This window comes from Mauremys mutica, chromosome 1 (genome assembly GCF_020497125.1).
Source record: "Mauremys mutica isolate MM-2020 ecotype Southern chromosome 1, ASM2049712v1, whole genome shotgun sequence".
Taxonomy (NCBI): domain Eukaryota; kingdom Metazoa; phylum Chordata; order Testudines; family Geoemydidae; genus Mauremys; species Mauremys mutica.
In genome coordinates, this window is record NC_059072.1 from 6,368,237 (window position 1) to 6,389,042 (window position 20,806).

Consider the following 20,806-nt stretch of genomic DNA (forward strand, 5'->3'; position numbering starts at 1 on the left):
TGCCTTTTATATCTGCACACAGTGGCATGTGGAAGCAGGGGGAGCTCACCAACCCAGTAAAAAGTGTGAATTCCTAAAGCACTTTAACAGTCTTACCATGGAGTCAGAGACAGTCCTTTGGGCATTTTAGTCTATCTTGCCACCCAGGCAAGCTGGACTATATGATAGATGGTCACTTTACACCAAAGATCTCAGCAATATTCAGTTTACTCCCAGTCCTAAAGGACCAGTCACTTACCCAGGTCAATTTTACTCAGATCTCAAACAAAAGACACCACTTGTGGTCAATCCTGTAATAACTAAAGATTTATTAACTAAGAGAAGAAATAAGAGAGATATTTAAAAGATTAAAGCCAGAAACATACATACACAAATGAGGTGCAATTTTAAGTTCAAAAGGTAACAGAAGCTTCTATAATAAGCAAGCTTTTATGTCCTTTGGAGCTAACCCAAGCCAAAGAAGTTGGGGATTCGTTGCATTGGTCTTCACTGCAGTGAATGTGAGGGAGATTCCCACACCTGAGCCATTCTTTTTAGGTGACAAATCTGAGGAACTGTCCCAGATTGAGGTGTCAGAGGAGGTTTTGGAACAAATTGATAAATTAAACAGTAATAAGCCACCAGGACCAGATGGTATTCACCCAAGAGTTCTAAAGGAACACAAATGTTAAATTGCAGAACTACTAACTGTATTCTGTAACCTATCATTTAAATCAGCTTCTGTACCAGATGACTGGAGGATAGCTAATGTGACACAAATTTTTAAGAAAGACTTCAGAGGTGATCTCAGCAATTATAGGCCAGTAAGCCTAATTTCAGTACTGGGCAAACTGGTTGAAACTACAGTAAAGAACAGAATTATCAGACACATAGATGAACACAATATGGTTGGGAAAGAGTCATCACGGCTTTTGTAAAGAGAAATCATGCCTCACCAATCTATTAGAATTCATTGAGGGGGTCTACAAGCATGAGGACAAAGGTGATCCTGTTGATATAGTGTACTTTTAGACTTTCAGAAAGCCTTTGACAAGGTCTCTCACCAAAGCTCTTAAGTAAAGTAAGCAGTCATGGGAGAAGAAAGAAGGTCCTCTCACAGATCAGTAACTGGTTAAAATACAGGAAACAAAAGATAGGAAGAAATGGTCAGTTTTCAGAATGGAGAGAGGTAAATAGTAGTGTCCCCCAGGGCTCTGTACTGGGACCAGTGCTGTTCAACATATTCATAAATGATCTAGGAAAAGGGGTAAACAGTGAGGTGGCAAAATTTTCAGATGATACAAAATTACTCAAGATGGTTAAGTCCAAAGCAGACTGTGAAGAGTTAGAGGGATCTCACAAAACTAGGTGACTGGGCAACAAAATGGGAGCTGAAATTCAATGTTGATAAATGCGAAGTAGTGCATATTCGACAACATAATCCCAACTCTACATACAAAATGAGGGGGTCTAAATTAGCTGTTACCACTCAAGAAAGAGATCTTTGAGTCATCATGGATAGTTCTCTGAAAACATCTGCTCAATGTGCAGTGGTGGTCAAAAAAGCTAACAATGTTAGGAATCATTAGGAAAGGGTTAGATAATAAAACAGAAAATATCATAATGCCATTATATAAATCCGTGGTATACTTCCACCATGAATACTGCATGCAGTTCTGGTCACCCCATTTCAAAAAAGCTACATTAGAAATGGAAAGGGCACAGAGATGGGCAACCAAAATGATTAAGGGTCTGGAACAGCTTCTATATGAGGCGAGATTAAAAAGACTGGGACTGTTGATCTTGGAAAAGAGGTGACTAAGGGGGAATATGTTAGAGGTATATAAAACCATGACTGGTGTGGAGAAAGTGAATAAGGAAGTGTTATTTACCCCTTCACATAACACATGAGCCAGGGGTCACCTGATGAAATTAATAGGCATCAGGTTTAAAATAAACAAAAATAAGTACTTCTTCACACAATGCACAGTCAACCTGTGGAACTCATTGTCAGGGAATGTTGTGAAGGCCAAAACCATAAACAGATTAAAAAAAGAATGAGATACATTAGGAGAAGATAGGTCCATCTGTGGCTATTAGCCCAAATGATCAGGGATGCAAACCCATGCTCTGGGCGTCCCTGAGCCTCTGACTTCCAGATGCTGGGACTGGACAATAGGGGATGGATCATCTGATGCTTGTCCTGTTCTGTTTGTTCTCTTTGAAGCATCCAGCACTGGCCACTGTTGGGAGATATGATACTGGGTTAGATGGACCATTGGTCTGACCCAATATGGCAATTCTTAATTTCCTATGCTACAATATAGGTAAGTAACCATTTTTTCCTTTGGGGAAGAAGTACGTACACTGGAGTGAATTATTTTAGTAAGAGTCTAGATTTTTTTTTAAATTAAATATACACACTGCTATGTTTTTATGTTAGAGAAAGCAAGGTCAAAGAAATGCCCCTTGGACGTGGAGAGGAAGGTAGTGAGGTTTGTGATGTTCCTTAGTTATTTGAGGAGTTTATTCCACAGCCTCAGGCTGGCCCCTCAGAAAGTGCTGTTTCCTGCACAGTGTGCCCAAGGAGTGCAAATGTCTATCACAGCCTTCCCCAGAGCTTTAGGCAGTATTTTTGATATCCTGGACACAAGGCATGGAGTGTCTTGGAGATAAGGACTGAGAACTTGAGTCAGCCCTTGCTAACATAGCAATCATAATTTTTTGTTCCTTGCTAGCATGGCACAGCCCTTCCCAACATGGCATCCAGTGGCCCCATCCTCCCTGTAGGGCTTCGCCTTTGCTAATATGCTTCCATCTGCCTGATGGTAGTTTTCTCATTTCAAAATTCTGTGACCCTGTCCTTCCCACCACAGCACCCAATGGCCCATACTCTTCACTGCTGAGCCCTGTCTGTCCTGCCACAACACCCACTGGCCTATACCCCTCCTCCACCCCAGCACCCAATGGTCCATGCCTCTCTTCCACCCTAGCACCCAATGGCCCGTACTTCTCTATCACAGCACCCAATGGCCCATACCCGTCTATCACAGCACCCAATGGCCCATACTTCTCTATCACAGCACCCAATGGCCCATAGCCATCTATCACAGCACCCAATGGCCCATACTTCTCTATCACAGCACCCAATGGCCCATAGCCATCTATCACAGCACCCAATGGCCCGTACCCGTCTATCACAGCACCCAATGGCCCATACTTCTCTATCACAGCACCCAATGGCCCGTACCCATCTATCACAGCACCCAATGGCCCATAGCCGTCTATCACAGCACCCAATGGCCCGTACCCGTCTATCACAGCACCCAATGGCCCATACTTCTCTATCACAGCACCCAATGGCCCGTACCCGTCTATCACAGCACCCAATGGCCCATACTTCTCTATCACAGCACCCAATGGCCCGTACCCATCTATCACAGCACCCAATGGCCCGTACCCATCTATCACAGCACCCAATGGCCCGTACCCGTCTATCACAGCACCCAATGGCCTGTACTTCTCTATCACAGCACCCAATGGCCCGTACCCATCTATCACAGCACCCAATGGCCCGTACTTCTCTACCACAGCACCCAATGGCCCATACTTCTCTATCACAGCACCCAATGGCCCGTACCCGTCTATCACAGCACCCAATGGCCCGTACCCGTCTATCACAGCACCCAATGGCCCATACTTCTCTATCACAGCACCCAATGGCCCGTACCCGTCTATCACAGCACCCAATGGCCCGTACTTCTCTATCACAGCACCCAATGGACCGTACCCGTCTATCACAGCACCCAATGGACCGTACCCGTCTATCACAGCATCCAATGGCCCGTACTTCTCTATCACAGCACCCAATGGCCCGTACCCGTCTATCACAGCACCCAATGGCCCATACTTCTCTATCACAGCACCCAATGGCCCGTACCCGTCTATCACAGCACCCAATGGCCCATACTTCTCTATCACAGCACCCAATGGCCCGTACCCGTCTATCACAGCACCCAATGGCCCGTACTTCTCTATCACAGCACCCAATGGCCCGTACCCGTCTATCACAGCACCCAATGGCCCATACTTCTCTATCACAGCACCCAATGGCCCGTACCCGTCTATCACAGCACCCAATGGCCCATACTTCTCTATCACAGCACCCAATGGCCCGTACCCGTCTATCACAGCATCCAATGGCCCGTACTTCTCTATCACAGCACCCAATGGCCCGTACCCGTCTATCACAGCACCCAATGGACCGTACCCGTCTATCACAGCACCCAATGGCCCGTACTTCTCTATCACAGCACCCAATGGCCCGTACCCGTCTATCACAGCACCCAATGGCCCATACTTCTCTATCACAGCACAATGGCCCGTACCCGTCTATCACAGCACCCAATGGCCCATACTTCTCTATCACAGCACCCAATGGCCCGTACCCGTCTATCACAGCACCCAATGGCCCGTACTTCTCTATCACAGCACCCAATGGCCCGTACCCGTCTATCACAGCACCCAATGGCCCATACTTCTCTATCACAGCACCCAATGGCCCGTACCCGTCTATCACAGCACCCAATGGCCCATACTTCTCTATCACAGCACCCAATGGCCCGTACCCGTCTATCACAGCATCCAATGGCCCGTACTTCTCTATCACAGCACCCAATGGCCCGTACCCGTCTATCACAGCACCCAATGGACCGTACCCGTCTATCACAGCACCCAATGGCCCGTACTTCTCTATCACAGCACCCAATGGCCCGTACCCGTCTATCACAGCACCCAATGGCCCATACTTCTCTATCACAGCACCCAATGGCCCGTACCCGTCTATCACAGCACACAATGGCCCATACTTCTCTATCACAGCACCCAATGGCCCATGCTCCTCACAGCAGGGCTCTGCTCTGCCCTTCCCACTAGGAAGCCTGAGTCCAAGCACTTTGAAATCCACGGGTCTCTTTCTGTTGACGTCCGTGGGCTTTGGATGAAGCCCATAGGGCCCAGCATCCCGCGTATCAACGTGGGGGTTTGACCTGCCTACGATGGCGCTCATTTCCCCCCTTTTCTGACCGCGACAGGCCCCCGACCTCCCAAACATGGCGCCCGGCGCCCCCTTAATTCTCCCCTTTCACCGTAGGCCCCCGACCTCCCAAACATGGCGCTGGGCGGCGCCCCCTCCCCCATCCCTCCCAATGCAGCGCCGGGCCGTGCCCTCCTCATCATGGCGGCGGCGCCGGCCCGTGACGTCACGCGTCCTCCTCGGCCTCCTGCTGCTGCTGCTGCTGGTGCCCGCCTCTCGCTCGCTCGCCATTGCGGCGGCTCAGGGCGAGCCGCGCCGTGTCCCCGCTCGGCTCCCTCCCCGGCCGCCGCCTGGCAGAGGCTCCACGGCGCAGGCCCGCTGCAGCGCAGCCGCTCTGAGGTGAGTGTCCTACCGCGCAATCTCCCAGCTCCTCCAGCCCCGGCGCAGCCGCAGCAACGCGGGGCCCCCGCCGGCTGCCCAGGCACCCCGCTCCGGAGCCCGCGCTGCCGGCTCGGCCTCCCCCGGCCCGGCCCAACTCCCACCTCGGGGATGCGCAGGCCGCGCTAGGCCCGGGCTGGGGAGGCGGCGGGGGGGTTGGACCCCCCTTTCCCTGGGGTGGGCTCCCCGCGCTCGGCTGCGGGGCTGAGGGAAAGGCGCGGGCGGGATCTTCCACCCCACCCCCCCGCCCGGGGTGACCTGGGCGCTGCTGCCGGGAGGCGAGGGAAGGCAGGCAGGCAGGCGGGGGGGGGGGGTCTGCCCGATCTCCGGTGCATCCCCAGCCCGGGGAGAGGGCGGCTCGCCCACACCGTGGAGAGCGGGTTCCCTGCCTGTGACCCCCCTTCTATCCAGGGGTGGGGAGAGGGCCCGATCTGCCACCCCTCTGGGGGGCAGGATCCCTGCCTGTGACCCCTTCTATCCAGGGGTGGGGAGAGGGCCCGATCTGCCACCCCTCTGGGGGGCAGGATCCCTGCCTGTGACCCCTTCTATCCAGGGGTGGGGAGAGGGCCTGATCTGCCATCCCTCTGGGGGGCAGGATCCCTGCCTGTGACCCCCCTTCTATCCAGTGGTGGGGAGAGGGCCCGATCTGCCATTCCTCTGGGGGGCAGGATCCCTGCCTGTGACCCCCCTTCTATCCGGGGGTGAGGAGAGGGCCTGATCTGCCACCCCTCTGGGGGGCAGGATCCCTGCCTGTGACCCCCCTTCTGTCCGGGGTGGGGAAAGGGCCTGATCTGCCACCCCTCTGGGGGCAGGATCCCTGCCTGTGACCCCCCTTCTATCCGGGGTGGGGAGAGGGCCTGATCTGCCATCCCTCTGGGGGGCAGGATCCCTGCCTGTGACCCCTTCTATCCGGGGTGGGGAAAGGGCCTGATCTGCCATCCCTCTGGGGGGCAGGATCCCTGCCTGTGACCCCTTCTATCCGGGGTGGGAGAGGGCCTGATCTGCCATCCCTCTGGGGGCAGGATCCCTGCCTGTGACCCCTTCTATCTGGGGTGGGGAGAGGGCCTGATCTGCTGCCCCTCTGGGGGGCAGGATCCCTGCCTGTGACCCCTTCTATCCGGGGTGGGGAGAGGGCCTGATCTGCCATCCCTCTGGGGGGCAGGATCCCTGCCTGTGACCCCTTCTATCCGGGGTGGGGAGAGGGCCTGATCTGCCATCCCTCTGGGGGCCAGATCCCTGCCTGTGACCCCTTCTATCCGGGGTGGGGAGAGGGCCTGATCTGCCATCCCTCTGGGGGGCAGGATCCCTGCCTGTGACCCCTTCTATCCGGGGTGGGGAGAGGGCCTGATCTGCCATCTCTCTGGGGGGCAGGATCCCTGCCTGTGACCCCCCTTCTATCCGGGGTGGGGAGAGGGCCTGAACTGCCATCCCTCTGGGGGGCAGGATCCCTGCCTGTGACCCCCCTTCTATCCGGGGTGGGGAGAGGGCCTGATCTGCCATCCCTCTGGGGGGCAGGATCCCTGCCTGTGACCCCTTCTGTCCAGTGATGGGGAGAGGGCCTGATCTGCCATCCCTCTGGGGGCAGGATCCCTGCCTGTGACCCCTTCTATCCGGGGTGGGGAGAGCGCCTGATCTGCCATCTCTCTGGGGGCAAGATCCCTGCCTGTGACCCCTTCTATCCGGGGTGGGGAGAGGGCCTGATATGCCATCTCTCTGGGGGCCAGATCCCTGCCTGTGACCCCTTCTATCCGGGGTGGGGAGAGGGCCTGATCTGCCATCCCTCTGGGGGGCAGGATCCCTGCCTGTGACCCCTTCTATCCGGGGTGGGGAGAGGGCCTGATCTGCCATCCCTCTGGGGGGCAGGATCCCTGCCTGTGACCCCTTCTATCCGGGGTGGGGAGAGGACCTGATCTGCCACCCCTCTGGGGGGCAGGATCCCTGCCTGTGACCCCCTTCTATCCAGTGGTGGGGAGAGGGCCTGATCTGCCATCCCTCTGGGGGCAGGATCCCTGCCTGTGACCCCTTCTATCCGGGGTGGGGAGAGGACCTGATCTGCCACCCCTCTGGGGGGCAGGATCCCTGCCTGTGACCCCTTCTTTCCGGGGTGGGGAGAGGACCTGATCTGCCACCCCTCTGGGGGGCAGGATCCCTGCCTGTGACCCCCTTCTATCCAGTGGTGGGGAGAGGGCCTGATCTGCCATCCCTCTGGGGGCAGGATCCCTGCCTGTGACCCCTTCTATCCGGGGTGGGGAGAGGGCCTGATCTGCCATCCCTCTGGGGGCAGGATCCCTGCCTGTGACCCCCTTCTCCCCACCACTGGATAGAGGGCCCAATCTGCCACCCTTCTGGGGGCAGGATCCCTGCCTGTAACCCCCATCTATCCAGTGGTGGGGAAAGGGGGGGAGTAGGTTCCTTGCCTGACCCCCTCACCTATCCAGGGATGGGTAAAGAGGCCGATCTGCCACCCCTTTGGGGAGCAGGATCCCTGCCTGTGACCCCCCCCTTCTGTCCAGGGATGGGGAAAGGGGCCGATCTGCCACCCCTCTGGGGAGTAGATTCATTGCCTGACCCCTTTTCTCCTATCCAGAGATGGGGAAAGAGGCTGCTCGCCAACCCCTCTGGGGAGCAGGATCCCTGCCTGGCCCGCCAGTTCAGGGATGGGGAAAAGAAAGGGGGTTGTTCCCCATTCCAGTGGGATGTGGCTGACACCCTTGCCAATCCAGGGGAGAGGGCTGGAAGGTGTCTCTCCTCTCTGCCCCCAAGGGAGAAGGGTGCTTTCCCTCATCACCACTCCCAATCTGGGGGAAAGGGGAAGGAGTGAGTCTGGAGGGACTTCCTCCTTCATTCCAGAAGTGAACTTGGTTGCTGGCATTAGGGGGCGAGTGGAGGACGTAGGCCCCTGGCCCGTAACCACTGCTTTCAACCTGAGCTGACACCTGAAGGATCTTTCTTTTCCCCCCTATCTTGAGCAAGTTCTGCGGTTCTTTGGAGAGAATCATGGGGACAGGTCTGGGCTCTGACTCCTCCCTTTCCAGGGAATGGAGAAAGGAAAAGCAAAAGCATGTGTTGCATGAACTGCATGAGTGGGTATTGCACCCGTGTGACAGGAGGCAGGATCCCCAATGCACTCAGAAAGAGGGGCTGATAGTGGGTAATGCAGCTGCCCTTACACATGAGGAGGGTGTGTTTACCTTTTGCATTCGGTGTCTTGTCTGTGTCTCCCCCGCCCTCCTCCCCATGTCTGACATTGGCTAGTGCAGTAATCTCTTTGCTCCTTGGGACTGGTTGCTCTGCGGGTAGGTCTAGTCCTTTCCAACTTTAGGAAGGCGGTTCCAGTAACTCAGGTTTCCCTTTTGTAAAGAGGGTGCATATGAGTATTTTGTGGCCAAGATCTTGTTTTGGAGCCACTCTGTATGGTTTGTGGGACAAAATACAGTCTAAATCATTCAACCAGAATTTCCTTGTATAATATATTCAAAGGGGGATTTAAGTCTTTAGTACAAGACAAGAGTATTAGACTCAAAAAGCTTTATTCATGCAGGGTCCCTGATTTTTTTCTTATAACTACTGGTAATTTCACTTTCAGTATGTAGGAAGGTGCACCTTTGGACATACTAATCTTGTAATCTCCGTTGCTCCTTGTTTCACCCATTATGGCCTCCATTATCAATTCTTGACTACTGACTCTAATTTACTGGGGGCAGTGCTTATTGTTCTTTTTTTTATTTTAATACAGCCGTCTTATTGCTGTTCCAACCAGAATTATCTTATCACTTCTACCAGGTTTTCAGTTCAGTGAGAATATTTTAGGTATTCTGGTGACTGCAATGATGTGTGTTTTTAGTGGTTTCCTTATACAAAACATTTATTACCTGACCTCATGGTTGATTGTGTTCACCTTTACATCAGCTGTAACTTCAGCTTGTGCACTAATTCATCAACATAGTGCTCCAACATTATAGTGGCTCATTTTTTAAAACATTTACATTCATTTTTAAAGGCCTGATTCTGGGAAATAATTCCTTTGAAGTCTAGATGTAATTCATCTCCTGAATACACTAGAATTTTACATTTAACCCCCGGTGTAGGGTTGGGAATTAAAACTAACCAACCAACCAAAAATAAAAGAAAGAAAAGGGTCTACAGTGATGCTCTCAAGTCAGGAAACACCAAATTATATTTGCCCTCAAACCTCAACACTGTGGGTGTGCATTGTGGCGTGGTCTCTGATTATATGATCACATACTATTTCCCATATAACCATACTTTTTTCCACAAGTTTAGCTACATGTAGTGTCTTTTAGTGCTGTAAACCACAGTTTATGCCATATATACAATATGTGCAGTGCATAAGGCAAGATCTCCTATGGACTCCGTCCTCTCTATACATCCATCAGGAATAAGTCAAGACAAGGAGAGCCTTGCCTCACTTACTGTATATTAACATGTGCATCAGGCTGTGTAGCTTCATATATTAGAATAATGTTTACATTTTATGAAATATTGTATGGCCTGTTGCACTCTTACAAGATACACAGAGAACAAGGCAGGGTTCCTGTTAAACACTGTTCATTTGCTACAGATGTTTTGTAAGCGTTTGACTGTAGATAATTATGCATGCATGTACTCTGTATACCAGACTTTGCTTGGAGTGTTGCATGAGTGTTTAAAATATTGCTACTCTGCAAAATCAAAACCAGTCTTCAAGTGAACATCCAAAGGCACATCTCATGAAGGAAGTGTCCTCACGGTGTCACTCAGGAAAGTTACGATAATAGAATCTCAGGGTTGGAAGGGGCTTCGGGAGGTCATCTAGTCCAACCCCCTGCTCAAAGCAGGACCAATCCCCAAATCGGCCCCCTCAAGGATTGATCTCACAACCCTGGGTTTAGCAGGCCAATGCTCAAACCACTGAGCAATTCCCCTCCCCCGTTAAAGATGTGAAAGTGAAAGCACAAGCACATTATTAACCCACTATGTGGATGCTCGCATTCAGATGTAAAGTGGCCTCATGCCAGGTCTACACAAGGAGCGCTTTGCCAGCATAGCTGTCCTTGTATACCAATAAAGTGCTCCCAATGTGGATGCAGCTTTTGGCCTTCCATTGTGTCTACACAATGGGGTTACAGCATCATGGCTGCGGTGCTGTAGCTATGTTGCTGTAACTCCCATAGTTATTTTGTCTATAGTTATTTGAGTCAAATATTTGTTGCAGCTTACTCAGCTTTCCTTTTTTTCATTAGCTGTTCAGTAAATAGCAGTTACACGTATTTGCTTAAAATTAGAAGTGGTTACAGTAAATTGCATAGCAATGTAAGCAGTGAGAGGCTTTTAGCCATACCAGGTTAATTTACTCTCCATAACATGAGTTCATTTTGCTTCCAGAGCTGTGTTGCTGTATTATATGCTTCTCTGCAACTTTTGGGTGAAATTCATTCCACTGTGGAGGGCCTGCTCAAAGCCCTATGAACTGTTTAAAGCCCTCTGTATTAAGAACTTAAGTGGTACATAGACCCTTCTGCACTTCACTGGGATATGTTTCACCCGCTAATATTTCTTTTGGACTATTTCTGTTTTTTAAAGTTAACAAATGAGGAACATGTGCTTATATTTTAAAATTAAACATTACTCATGCCCTTGGACACAACCACTTCTTACTTCTACAATATCAGTTTAAGTGCATTTAAAGTTCCAAAACCCACTAAAGAGTTCAAATGCTTATTTTACCTTGTGTGTCTGCCATTTTCTTTGTGGTGTGTAATCATATGGATGCTAATATTCTTAACAGTGAGTTCCTCTTCGTCTTGTGTGCATTAAAACAAACCCATGCATATCATAGCATTATCTTATAGCATTCAGTAAAGGATAGTTTACAAGTTTTAAGTACTGTAGTAGCAGTCGGTTAAGAGAGAGAAAAGAACTACAGATTTTGATAGAAAGTCAGACTTAAGAACTGTTGTGAAATTGGATTAGTCTTCATGAATGTTACGTATTTAAGTCTTCATCCGTTTGTTTCCAAATGACTTTTTCCATCTCTTCCATTAAGACTTCAGTGTCTCAGTCACAGAAGATGGGTATTTTGATTGTAACTTTCCTTGAATATTTTAGGAATAGGATCTTAAACTTGCAGTAAGATTTTTTTTTTGTTTGTTATGGACATGTATGGTTTTCCTCCTGTGTTCTTGAGCATAGGTTTGAAAAGAAAATAATGTTTTCCTGCTTAATGTTTCCTTTTGAGTGTGATCTCTTTCTGGTGTCTCAGATCAGCCATGAGAATGCAACTAAGGTTTCCAGTTCTTGATTTTTGAGAGGGGTTTTGTAGGACTTTTTTAATATCTTGCTTACAACTGTTTCTTCTTCACTCTGCCCAACTCTCCAAATTACTGCCCTGTCCATGCTTTTTCTGCACTTTTGAACAATAATCCACCAGTGACATAAGTAAATTCTCTCCCCTGCATCTGAAAGTTAAATCTACCCTATTTTGAGATGCCCAAATAAATCTGTTAGTCTTTAAGGTGCCACCAGACTCCCTTGTTTATTTTGAGATGGGACCTTCAGCTAGTCACCTCTTGGACTAGTCTTTCTTTATGACTCCTGTGGGAATTCTGCGCAATGTAGAATTCTGCAGAAATTAACGTGTGCAGAATCGCCCCCCCTCCCCAAGAAATGGGCTGCAGTGCTGCCAGCTGCCAGTAGGGGCTGAGGGACCAGGCAGAGCCCGGCTTGCACATAGAAGACACTGCCAGGGAGAGTGGGAGGGAGCTGGGGGGGTTCCTGGCAGCTGCAGTTCCCAGCTAGCCCTGAGGCAAGGAGAGGGTTGCTTGCAGAAAACTGTCCAAGTTTGGGACTGAGCATCAGGCTGTTGCTCCCTCTGGATCCCTAGGCTTTGCGGGGGAGTGCATGCAGGTAGGGTGGGGGGCATTAGGAGCCTATATAAGAGAGATCCCAAAATCGGGATTGTCCCTATAAAATTGGGACATCTGGTCACCCTACATGCGGGTGGGTATCTGGGCTGGGGGGCCCCACAGCTGGATGCTGGGGAAGAAAGGGGGTTTGGGTGTAGTGGCTGGGGGTGGTGGTTCTGTGGGTGTCTGGCCCCCTGGCTGGGTGGTCGGGGTAAGGAGGCAGAGAACCAGGAACTGGATTATCATAGGCAGAGCTTTGGAGCAGAGCCCGGAGCTGGAGCTCGGATCAGCTCTGGAGCAGTGGAGCTGCAGGTTTTTTCCTGGAGCTGGAGCGGAGCCATAGCATAGCTCCAAAGCCCTGATCATAGGGGTTTCTTTAACTCTCCTCCTGCTGGAATGTTTGTGCGTCTGTATTGTTACAGACATACTTGTTGACAGGTATTTTGAAATAAATTACCAAAATAATTGAAAGTGGCATGATTATGTAATATTATTTTGACAACATTTTCAGAATTGCGCAAAAAAAAAAATTTGGCACAGAATTTTTTAAAATGTTAATTTTTTGGTGCAGAATGCGCCCAGGAGTAATCTGTACATGTACTGGGCCAAGAACACTTAAAAATGAAATATAAATAGCTACATAGTAGCCCATAGTTTTTTTTTTTTATAAAGGATCTAGTTTTCTGTAAATCTGACCAGTTTTCCTGCTATGGAGCAGCCTTTTGTCAAACTTTAAGAAATATCTCTTGCTTTACAGACTTTATATGAGCTTGGAACAGGGATTATATTTTTGCTACAGCATCCTCAGGTCAATGGGAGTGGGACGAGCGGGGTTCCAATTCAGATTTGGTCTCTAGTCACTCCTGTAATACAAATAAAATAGGGCTATCGATTAATCGCAGTTAATTCATGTGATTAACTCAAAAAAATTAACTGCAATTAAAAAAATATTTGCGATTAATTGCACGGTTAAACAATAGAATACCAATTGAAATTTATTAAATCTTTTTGGATGCCTTTGTACATTTTCAAATATTGATTTCTATTACAACACAGAATACAAAGTGTCCAGTGCTCACTTTATTTTATTATTTTTATTACAAATATTTGCATTGTAAAAATGATAAAAGAAATAGTATTTTCAATTCACCTCATACAATATTGTAGTGCAATCTCTTTATCGTGAAAGTGTAACTTACAAATATAGATTTTTTTTTTGTTACATAACCACTCAAAAATAAAACAATGTAAAACTTTAGAGCCTACAAGTCTACTCAGTCCTACTTCTTGTTCAGCCAATTGCTAAGACAAACAAGTTTGTTTACATTTACGGGAGATACTGCTGACTGCTTCTTATGTACAATGTCACCTGAAAGTGAGAACAGGGCATTCGCATGGCACTTTTGTTGCCAGAGTTGCAAGGTATGTATGTGCCAAGTATGTTAAACATTCATATGACCCTTCGTGCTTTGGCTACCATTCCAGAGGACATGCTTCTGCTTGTTAAAAAAACCAATGTGTTAATTAAATTTGTGACTGAACAAATTGGGGGAGAGTTGTATGTCTCCTGTTCCATTTACCTGCATTGTGCCTATATTTCATGTTGTAGCAGTCTCAGATGATGACCCAGCACATGTTCATTTTAAGAACACTTTCACAGCAAATTTGACAAAACGCAAAGAAGGTACCATTGTGAGATTTCTAAGGATAGATACAACACTTGACCCAAGGTTTATGAATCTGAAGTGCCTTCCAAAATCTGACAGTGATGAGGTGTGGAGAATGCTTTCACAAGTCTTAAAAGAGCAACACTCTGATGTGGAAACTACAGAACCCGAACCACCAAAAAACGAATATCAACCTTCTGCTGGTGACATCTGACTCATGATGATGAAAATGAACATGTGTTGGTCTGCTCTGCTTTGGATCATTATTGAGCAGAACCTGTCATTAGCATGGACACGTGTTCTGGACTGGTGGTTGAAGCATGAAGGGACGTATGAATCTTTAGCACATCTGGCACGTAAATATGTTTCAACGCCGGTTACGACAGTGCCATGCGAATGCCTGTGCTCACTTTCAGGTGACATTGTAAACAAGACGTGGGCAGCATTATCTCCTGCAAATTGTAACCAAACTTGTTTGTCTGAGCGATTGGCTGAAGTAGGACTGAGTGGACTTGAAGGTTCTAAAGTTTTACATTGTTTTATTTTTGAATGCAGGTTTTTTTTGTAAATCTACATTTGTAAGTTCAACTTTCATGATAAAGAGATTGCACTACAATACTTGTATGAGGTGAATTGAAATATACTATTTCTTTTGTTTTTACAGTGCAAATATTTGTAATAAAAAATACAAAGTGAGCACTGTACACTTTGTATTCTGTGTTGTAATTGAAATCAATATATTTGAAAATGTAGAAAACATCCAAAAATAAATAAATGGTATTCCATTATTGTTTAACAGTGCAATTAATTGCGATTAATTTTTTTAATAATTTGACAACCCTAAAATAAAATTTCCCCTGTACGAGTAAGGTCTGAAAATATGGAGGTGTATTCCAGGAGGACATCTGCTGTGTAGGATTGAAAAGTCCAACTTTTCCTATTTATTTTCTTTCCAATTTTCATACTTGGTCCCTTTCTTAGGAGTAAGTCTGCCTTCAGTGGGCAGTGGAGTATGTTTCTGTGTACTGAAATGTAAAAACAGGTGTATCCTTGGTAAGGACCAGAGACTCCATTGAGGTGCATTCTGCTCTGCTAGGCTCTGAGGCCCTGCTTCCTCATCAAAATGGTTTTAGATTATTGATCTACCTTTTGCTTCTAGTGATCATTTTTTAACTTCACTTGCTGCGTGTGACTAGTGTATGAATAGTAAGAAACTGATTTACTGCCAAGTTAAGAATCGATAGTAGAGACTTGGATGTTTAACTTTCATTTAATTGTACAGTTTTTTGATTGTGGTTGCATAACTCAACAGATGTCAGTTCCATTAACTAATTTAGAAATATATATGTACTAATTTACATTCTACCTTGCAGCTTAAATGAATGAGTAAAATACAGTCGAATCCAAAAGGGAAACTTATTCCCTCCCACTGTCTTGCATAATCATCTCATTAAAGTAATCAAACTCTATTATGATTTCTAGGGCTTGCAAAACTTCCCCATGCCTACTAACCTGGGTCAAAACATTTGCAAAGCCACATACCCTAATTATGCACATTGCAACATCTTTATATGGGAATGGAGCATAAATCAGTTCTGCTCCCCATAAATTAATTTTTGTCTTCTCTTTGTCTTTGCCAGCTCCTCTACTGCTCCTGCTGCCTTCTTGGGCATACAGGAGGTTTTCTGTGCACCAACCCCTCCTCTTAAAGGAAGTATAGCTCCAGAATTAATAAGAGCTTGTCTATATGAGAGCAGACATGAAAATTAATCTGAATAAACTGAAGTTATTAATTTAAAGTGAATTAGTTTAATCACATTAACCCCTGTGTGGACCCACTCATTCAGAATTGAAGTGGCCTTAATTCAGTGTAGTTTATTCAGAAGGTTTAACTAATCAACTTTAAAAAGTAATTTGGATTAACTTTCCTGAGTGTCTCCATGTAGACAAGCTGGAAGACGCGTCTCTTCCATGAGGATTTTACAGTCCCCTCCTGTGATGTTTGTAAGACTGCCCTTATAGTAGGAAACATTTATTTTGAGTGTTTTTTTGGGGGGGACAGGGATAACGTGTGAAAGGTTAGGTATACAATATGAGTTTTATTTGCTGCTGCAGTTTGTGTCCCAGTAATTCCAGCACACCAAATATATGGTCATACTTCACAGAGACAGTAATGTTTAGTGGGAGCCTTATATGTATTTCAGTATACTTAAACCAAGTAAAGCCTCAATTGGGTAATGACTTAAGGTGAGTTCGAACTGTACGTCACCATGGTCTGACTGGGTTAATGCCAGATGTTCTCCAGGAGTAAAGTAAGTTTCAACTCTGGTGGAATACCACTCCTTAAACTCACATTTGAACTGGATCCCCGCACAAGCAGAGAGTTGAAATATAACCATGCATCACAAGAAAAATTTTAGCAGCCATATGGTTGGTCAGCTGTACATTATTTATAACCATGCCTCATCTTTTTAACAAATCACTTCAGTAGCTTAAAATCTGGTATCATCTATGTGTAGGTTAAATGTTGCATAGTCCAACATTAAATGATATGCTATCACAGTAGAAGCGTAATCCAGTTTACAAAAAAATCACTTATCAGAGGGGTAGCCGTGTTAGTCTGGATCTTTAAAAAGCAACAGAGTCCTGTGGCACCTTATAGTCTAACCGACGTATTGGCGCATAAGCTTTCATGGGTGAATACCCACTTCATCAGATGCATAAAAAAAAATCACTGTATCGGTACTTTCTACATCCAGTACTCTTGTAGCTTGAAATTCTTCTGCTTCTGGCCCTAGTCACCTTGGGTTGCAATTAAAGTTTCTGCCTCTTTTGAAGACTTGCAGACAGAAGTGTTACCAGCAAATTCCAGGGTACAAAGCTGTGAACTTGACAGGCATCAGGTTGTCCATTATATCTGGTGTCCTGTCTGGAGAGGTGAGAAGTAGCTTGTAACCTCCCTTCTCAAGATCTTTGAGGGTGTTTAGCATTCTTTGGAGCCTAGCAAGTAGGGTTATTGCTCCCAAGATACAGAAAATCGTCTGATGGATGCCTGACCTCCTCACCCTCCCCACTTTCAGAGACAGTGGGGAAGAAGCTCCTGTTAGTTATTGCTGTTGGTGGACTGAGCATTACAATTATTTGTAATCTCAGATGCCCCAGTCTGCGCATGCAATAACTGTAGGAAAAAGGGGTTTCTCATGTTTTGGGGAGAGACTGTAAAAAAGGAAATTTTTTGTCCTGTCCCTGGTTATGGTAAATAGCTGTCTGAAATTATTTTGAGACACTTATGGGATACAATTCCTCCTGGCTTTGGCTACACTTACACTTCAAAGCGCTGCCGCGGCAGCGCTTTGAAGCGCTAAGTGTAGTCAAAGCGCCAGCGCTGGGAGAAAGCTCTCCCAGCGCTGGCCGTACTCCACCTCCCTGTGGGGAATAACGTACAGCGCTGGGAGCCGCGCTCCCAGCGCTGGGGCTTTGACCACACTGGCGCTTTGCAGCGCCGCAATTTGCAGCGCTGGAGAGGGTGTGTGTTCACACCCTGCTGCAGCGCTGCAAATTTGTAAGTGTAGCCAAGCCCTTAATCATTTTTGCTTTTTCACTTGTTGTAGAGACACATCTGGTAGATTTAACACTGAAATCCCCCCATTTATGAAACTGATTTAAATTAATTGCTTATTTTGCAGATGGTGTCTGTTGAGTGGGATCCTGGCTTACTGTGTGTGTTCACTGTTTTAGAAGCCTATGTGCATTCTTTTCTGTCCTCCATAGACAGTCGATGGATTTACCTATTTTTAAGGAAAGCATTCTTGAGAGCATTGTCTTATTTTCCATCCCTCACTCCCGAAAAATATAGCAGTGGTTTCTTCGCCCCAGTGAAGATCTTTTCGTACTAGGTGTACTGCTATAGCTACATCATTCTTCCAGGTGCTCCTACTTTGTCCTGTTATCTTAGTATTCATCTTCCACGCTTATGCCTGGAACAATTACTCACTAGTTGCCCTTGTCTAGTGTTGGGGCTTTTCTGCGCACAAGTTGTACCACTTTAGCTCTACTGGTATAGGTAAAGTGGTACAATTCCCCCTACTTTGGACACAGTTATACTGGTGTAAAGATGCTTATTTCTATACAGTAAGGGGAATAAACTGTACAGTATAAAGCAACTTCATAGCAGTGTAACTGTGTCCAAACTAGGGATTGTAGCAGTATCTTTTTTTAAAATCACATCCCTCATTGAAATAGTTATATGGTACAAAATCTATGCATGGACTAGGCCTAGGATTTAAAGATATAAAATTAGCATATGTTTATGACATTCTGGGGTGCAATCCAGACCAGTGAGAGGTTGTGTCACCGCCTGCCCTACAATCTGGCGTGCCTCACAGTGCTTTGCTGCTGTGGGTCCCAACATGGGCTCCTCACAAACAGCATCCAGGGTGTCCATGTGTAGCCACAGCCCTGACCCAGCAATTCTGACCACAGCAGCCACCCTCTGGCTTCCAGCAGCCTTGGTTAACACTTGCAGGGTGATCCCAAAGCACTCCCAGTCTCAGATCTTTCTCCAAAAACGTGTGTATAGCATCGTCCAGCTCTTTCCTGGACAGTTGCTATATTAGATTCATTGCCCCTCTATGAGGATCAAGAGACAACAGCTTAGACCCTACAGTTACCCACACCATTCACAACACTGGATTAGTTTAAAGAGTAAAACAAGTTTATTTAACTACAAAGAAAGAGGTTTTAAGTGAGTACAAATATTAAGGAATGACAGTCAGAAAAGGCTACAAGACAAATAAAGATAAAACACATCCTAGTACTAAATTTAACAAACTAGACTTGGTTCAAGGTGAAATTCTTACCACAGGTTTTCAGTTGCATTGCTGACCAAGTTTCAGGTCAGGATCTGCTCCCAAGATCCAACAGCTGTTTCTTTTGTCGTCTTAGGTGAAAAGAGAGAGCAAGAGACAAGGAGAGAGAGAACTCTGGGTGGCTTTGCCCCTCACTTTTATAGTTCAGTCACCCTTTGAAATGCATTTTCCTGAGAGCGACCCCTAAAGTTCTTTCCAGCTGAGAGCGAGGAGACATGGAGTCTGGTGGGGGAAAAGGAGTTAAGCTGTTGTATGTTGAAATGCAGATTTCTTTTTCTTCCCCCTCTCACTGTCTGAGGACTGTGTTTACAGCTTATATGCAGATTTAGGTGTAAACACATCCCTTTGTTTAAGACAGGCCTGCTTGACCAGTTCTACCTAATCAGGGCTGCATGAGTTGGAACATGGTCCTTTGACATAATTCCGGGGGGGATTTCATAACTTCACACACAATGTTGCTGCATACGTTTCATCCTGGTATTATTGACCAGTGAGTTATTAGTTTTTAAATGATACCTCACAAGGCATGTTTTGTACAAAGATTATTACTGTAGTGTGTAGGGTGTGACTATAGGGCTGCATCCAGCTAGTGTATATAGGGCACACTGCCTTTAACTTGCGCTAAAATGGTTTTGTTAATGCATAGAGGGGAGCTTAGACTTTAATTCAACCAGTTTAACACATGTTAAAGGCAGTGTGCTTGATGTACACTAGACCAAGGGCCGGCAACCTTTCAGAAGTGCTGTGCCAAGTCTTCATTTATTCACTCTAATTTAAGGTTTCGCGTGCCAGTCATACATTTGAACGTTTTAGAAGCTCTCTTTCTATAAGTCTATCATATATAACAAAACTGTTGTTGTATGTAAAGTAAATAAGGTTTTTAAAATGTTTAAGCAGCTTCATTTAAAATTAAATTAAAATGCAGAGCCCTCTGGACTGGTGGTCAGGACCCCGGCAGTGTGAGTGCCACTGAAAATCAGCTCACATGCCGTGTTTGACAGGCGTGTCATAGGTTGCCTACCCCTGCACTAGACTTTTAGATAATTCATGCTAACTGCACACCTTTAAATGCTAGTTTAGGCCAGAGTGTTCTGAGTTGCCACCCTCTCCTTCAAATCCCTTCTTAAAACACACTTTCATTATGCCTTTTGGTGGTAGTCCAGCATAATTGCTAATCTTCTCTATATAAAAGAGGATTAAAAACAGGAACATTTGCACCTTAATTCACCTGGCTATGGCTGCACTCTGTCTTTTAGACTAATCCTGTTGGGGAAAGGACTGTGCCTTTGGACTGTGCCAAGAGTGCTCTCAGCAATCAGTACATAACAGATCTCTCAGCAGTGGTGTTTCTTGGGTTAGCAATTTTTTAAAGACCACTTTGTGTTTTAATTAAAACTATATAAACTAGAAATGACTCTTAACTTGATTCAGATTGTTAGAATGACTGACTGAAGGATACATCGTTCAGAGCAAAATTGGAATAGATGCATGATTCTTTTTAAAAAATGTAAAAAGTAAAATTCTTTATTCTCTTAGAAAAAGCATCACCTCTGAGTAGAGTGCTTGTTTTACCTTAATGCATCAGACTGTGTGTTATAAAAGTTTTTAAAGCTAATGTGTGTTCTCTCACCAGTGTGTCTAATAGTCTAGGCCAGGGGTCGGCAACCTTTACTATCAAAAGAGCCATTTTGCCCCCTCTTCCACTAAAGAAAAATAGTCTGGAGCCGCAAAACATAACACTGTTTATAAACTTTTAAAAGTTTTAATCTTTTTTTAATTTTACCTGTTACAACAGAATACAACAAACAGAAGTGCAGTGTGCATGTGTAGGCCTACTTTGAAATAAATTAAACACTGAACTATGCAGGCCTTTTTGAGTCCTTCCCGTATTTGTGTAAAATTAAAATAAAACGT

The 20,806-nt window shown here is 46.3% G+C and overlaps 2 protein-coding genes across 6 annotated transcripts in view; both read left to right on the plus strand.

Annotated features, from left to right (window-relative positions):
• Nucleotides 1-2,286: 2,286 nt before the first annotated feature.
• The window catches only part of NRF1 (nuclear respiratory factor 1), a 118,178-nt gene continuing 99,658 nt past the window's right edge, over nt 2,287-20,806 (plus strand). Inside the window, exon 1 of one of the 5 annotated variants that reach the window (XM_044986739.1) lies at nt 2,287-2,306. The gene's annotated coding sequence lies outside the window, so the exon portion shown is untranslated. Of the gene's footprint in view, nt 2,307-5,264; nt 5,414-20,806 lie in introns of those variants that run through there. The other 4 variants (XM_044986709.1, XM_044986712.1, XM_044986721.1 and 1 more) reach the window with 4 other exon arrangements.
• On the plus strand, nt 2,739-4,982 carry LOC123343921 (basic proline-rich protein-like). The gene is made up of 3 exons (XM_044979494.1): nt 2,739-2,765; nt 3,260-4,301; nt 4,411-4,982. The coding sequence occupies exons 1-3, from the start codon at nt 2,739-2,741 to the stop codon at nt 4,980-4,982; spliced, it is 1,641 nt and encodes a 546-aa protein (XP_044835429.1).

Excerpts from the sequence above, each read along its gene's own strand:
- LOC123343921 (XM_044979494.1), top strand. The coding sequence starts at position 2,739 with ATGGCATCCAGTGGCCCCATCCTCCCT. Across the intron at positions 2,766-3,259 it reads CCAGTGGCCCCATCCTCCCT|CCGTCTATCACAGCACCCAA; the intron begins GTAGGGCTTCGC and ends AATGGCCCATAG. Across the intron at positions 4,302-4,410 it reads CTCTATCACAGCACCCAATG|CACCCAATGGCCCGTACCCG; the intron begins GCCCGTACCCGT and ends TCTCTATCACAG.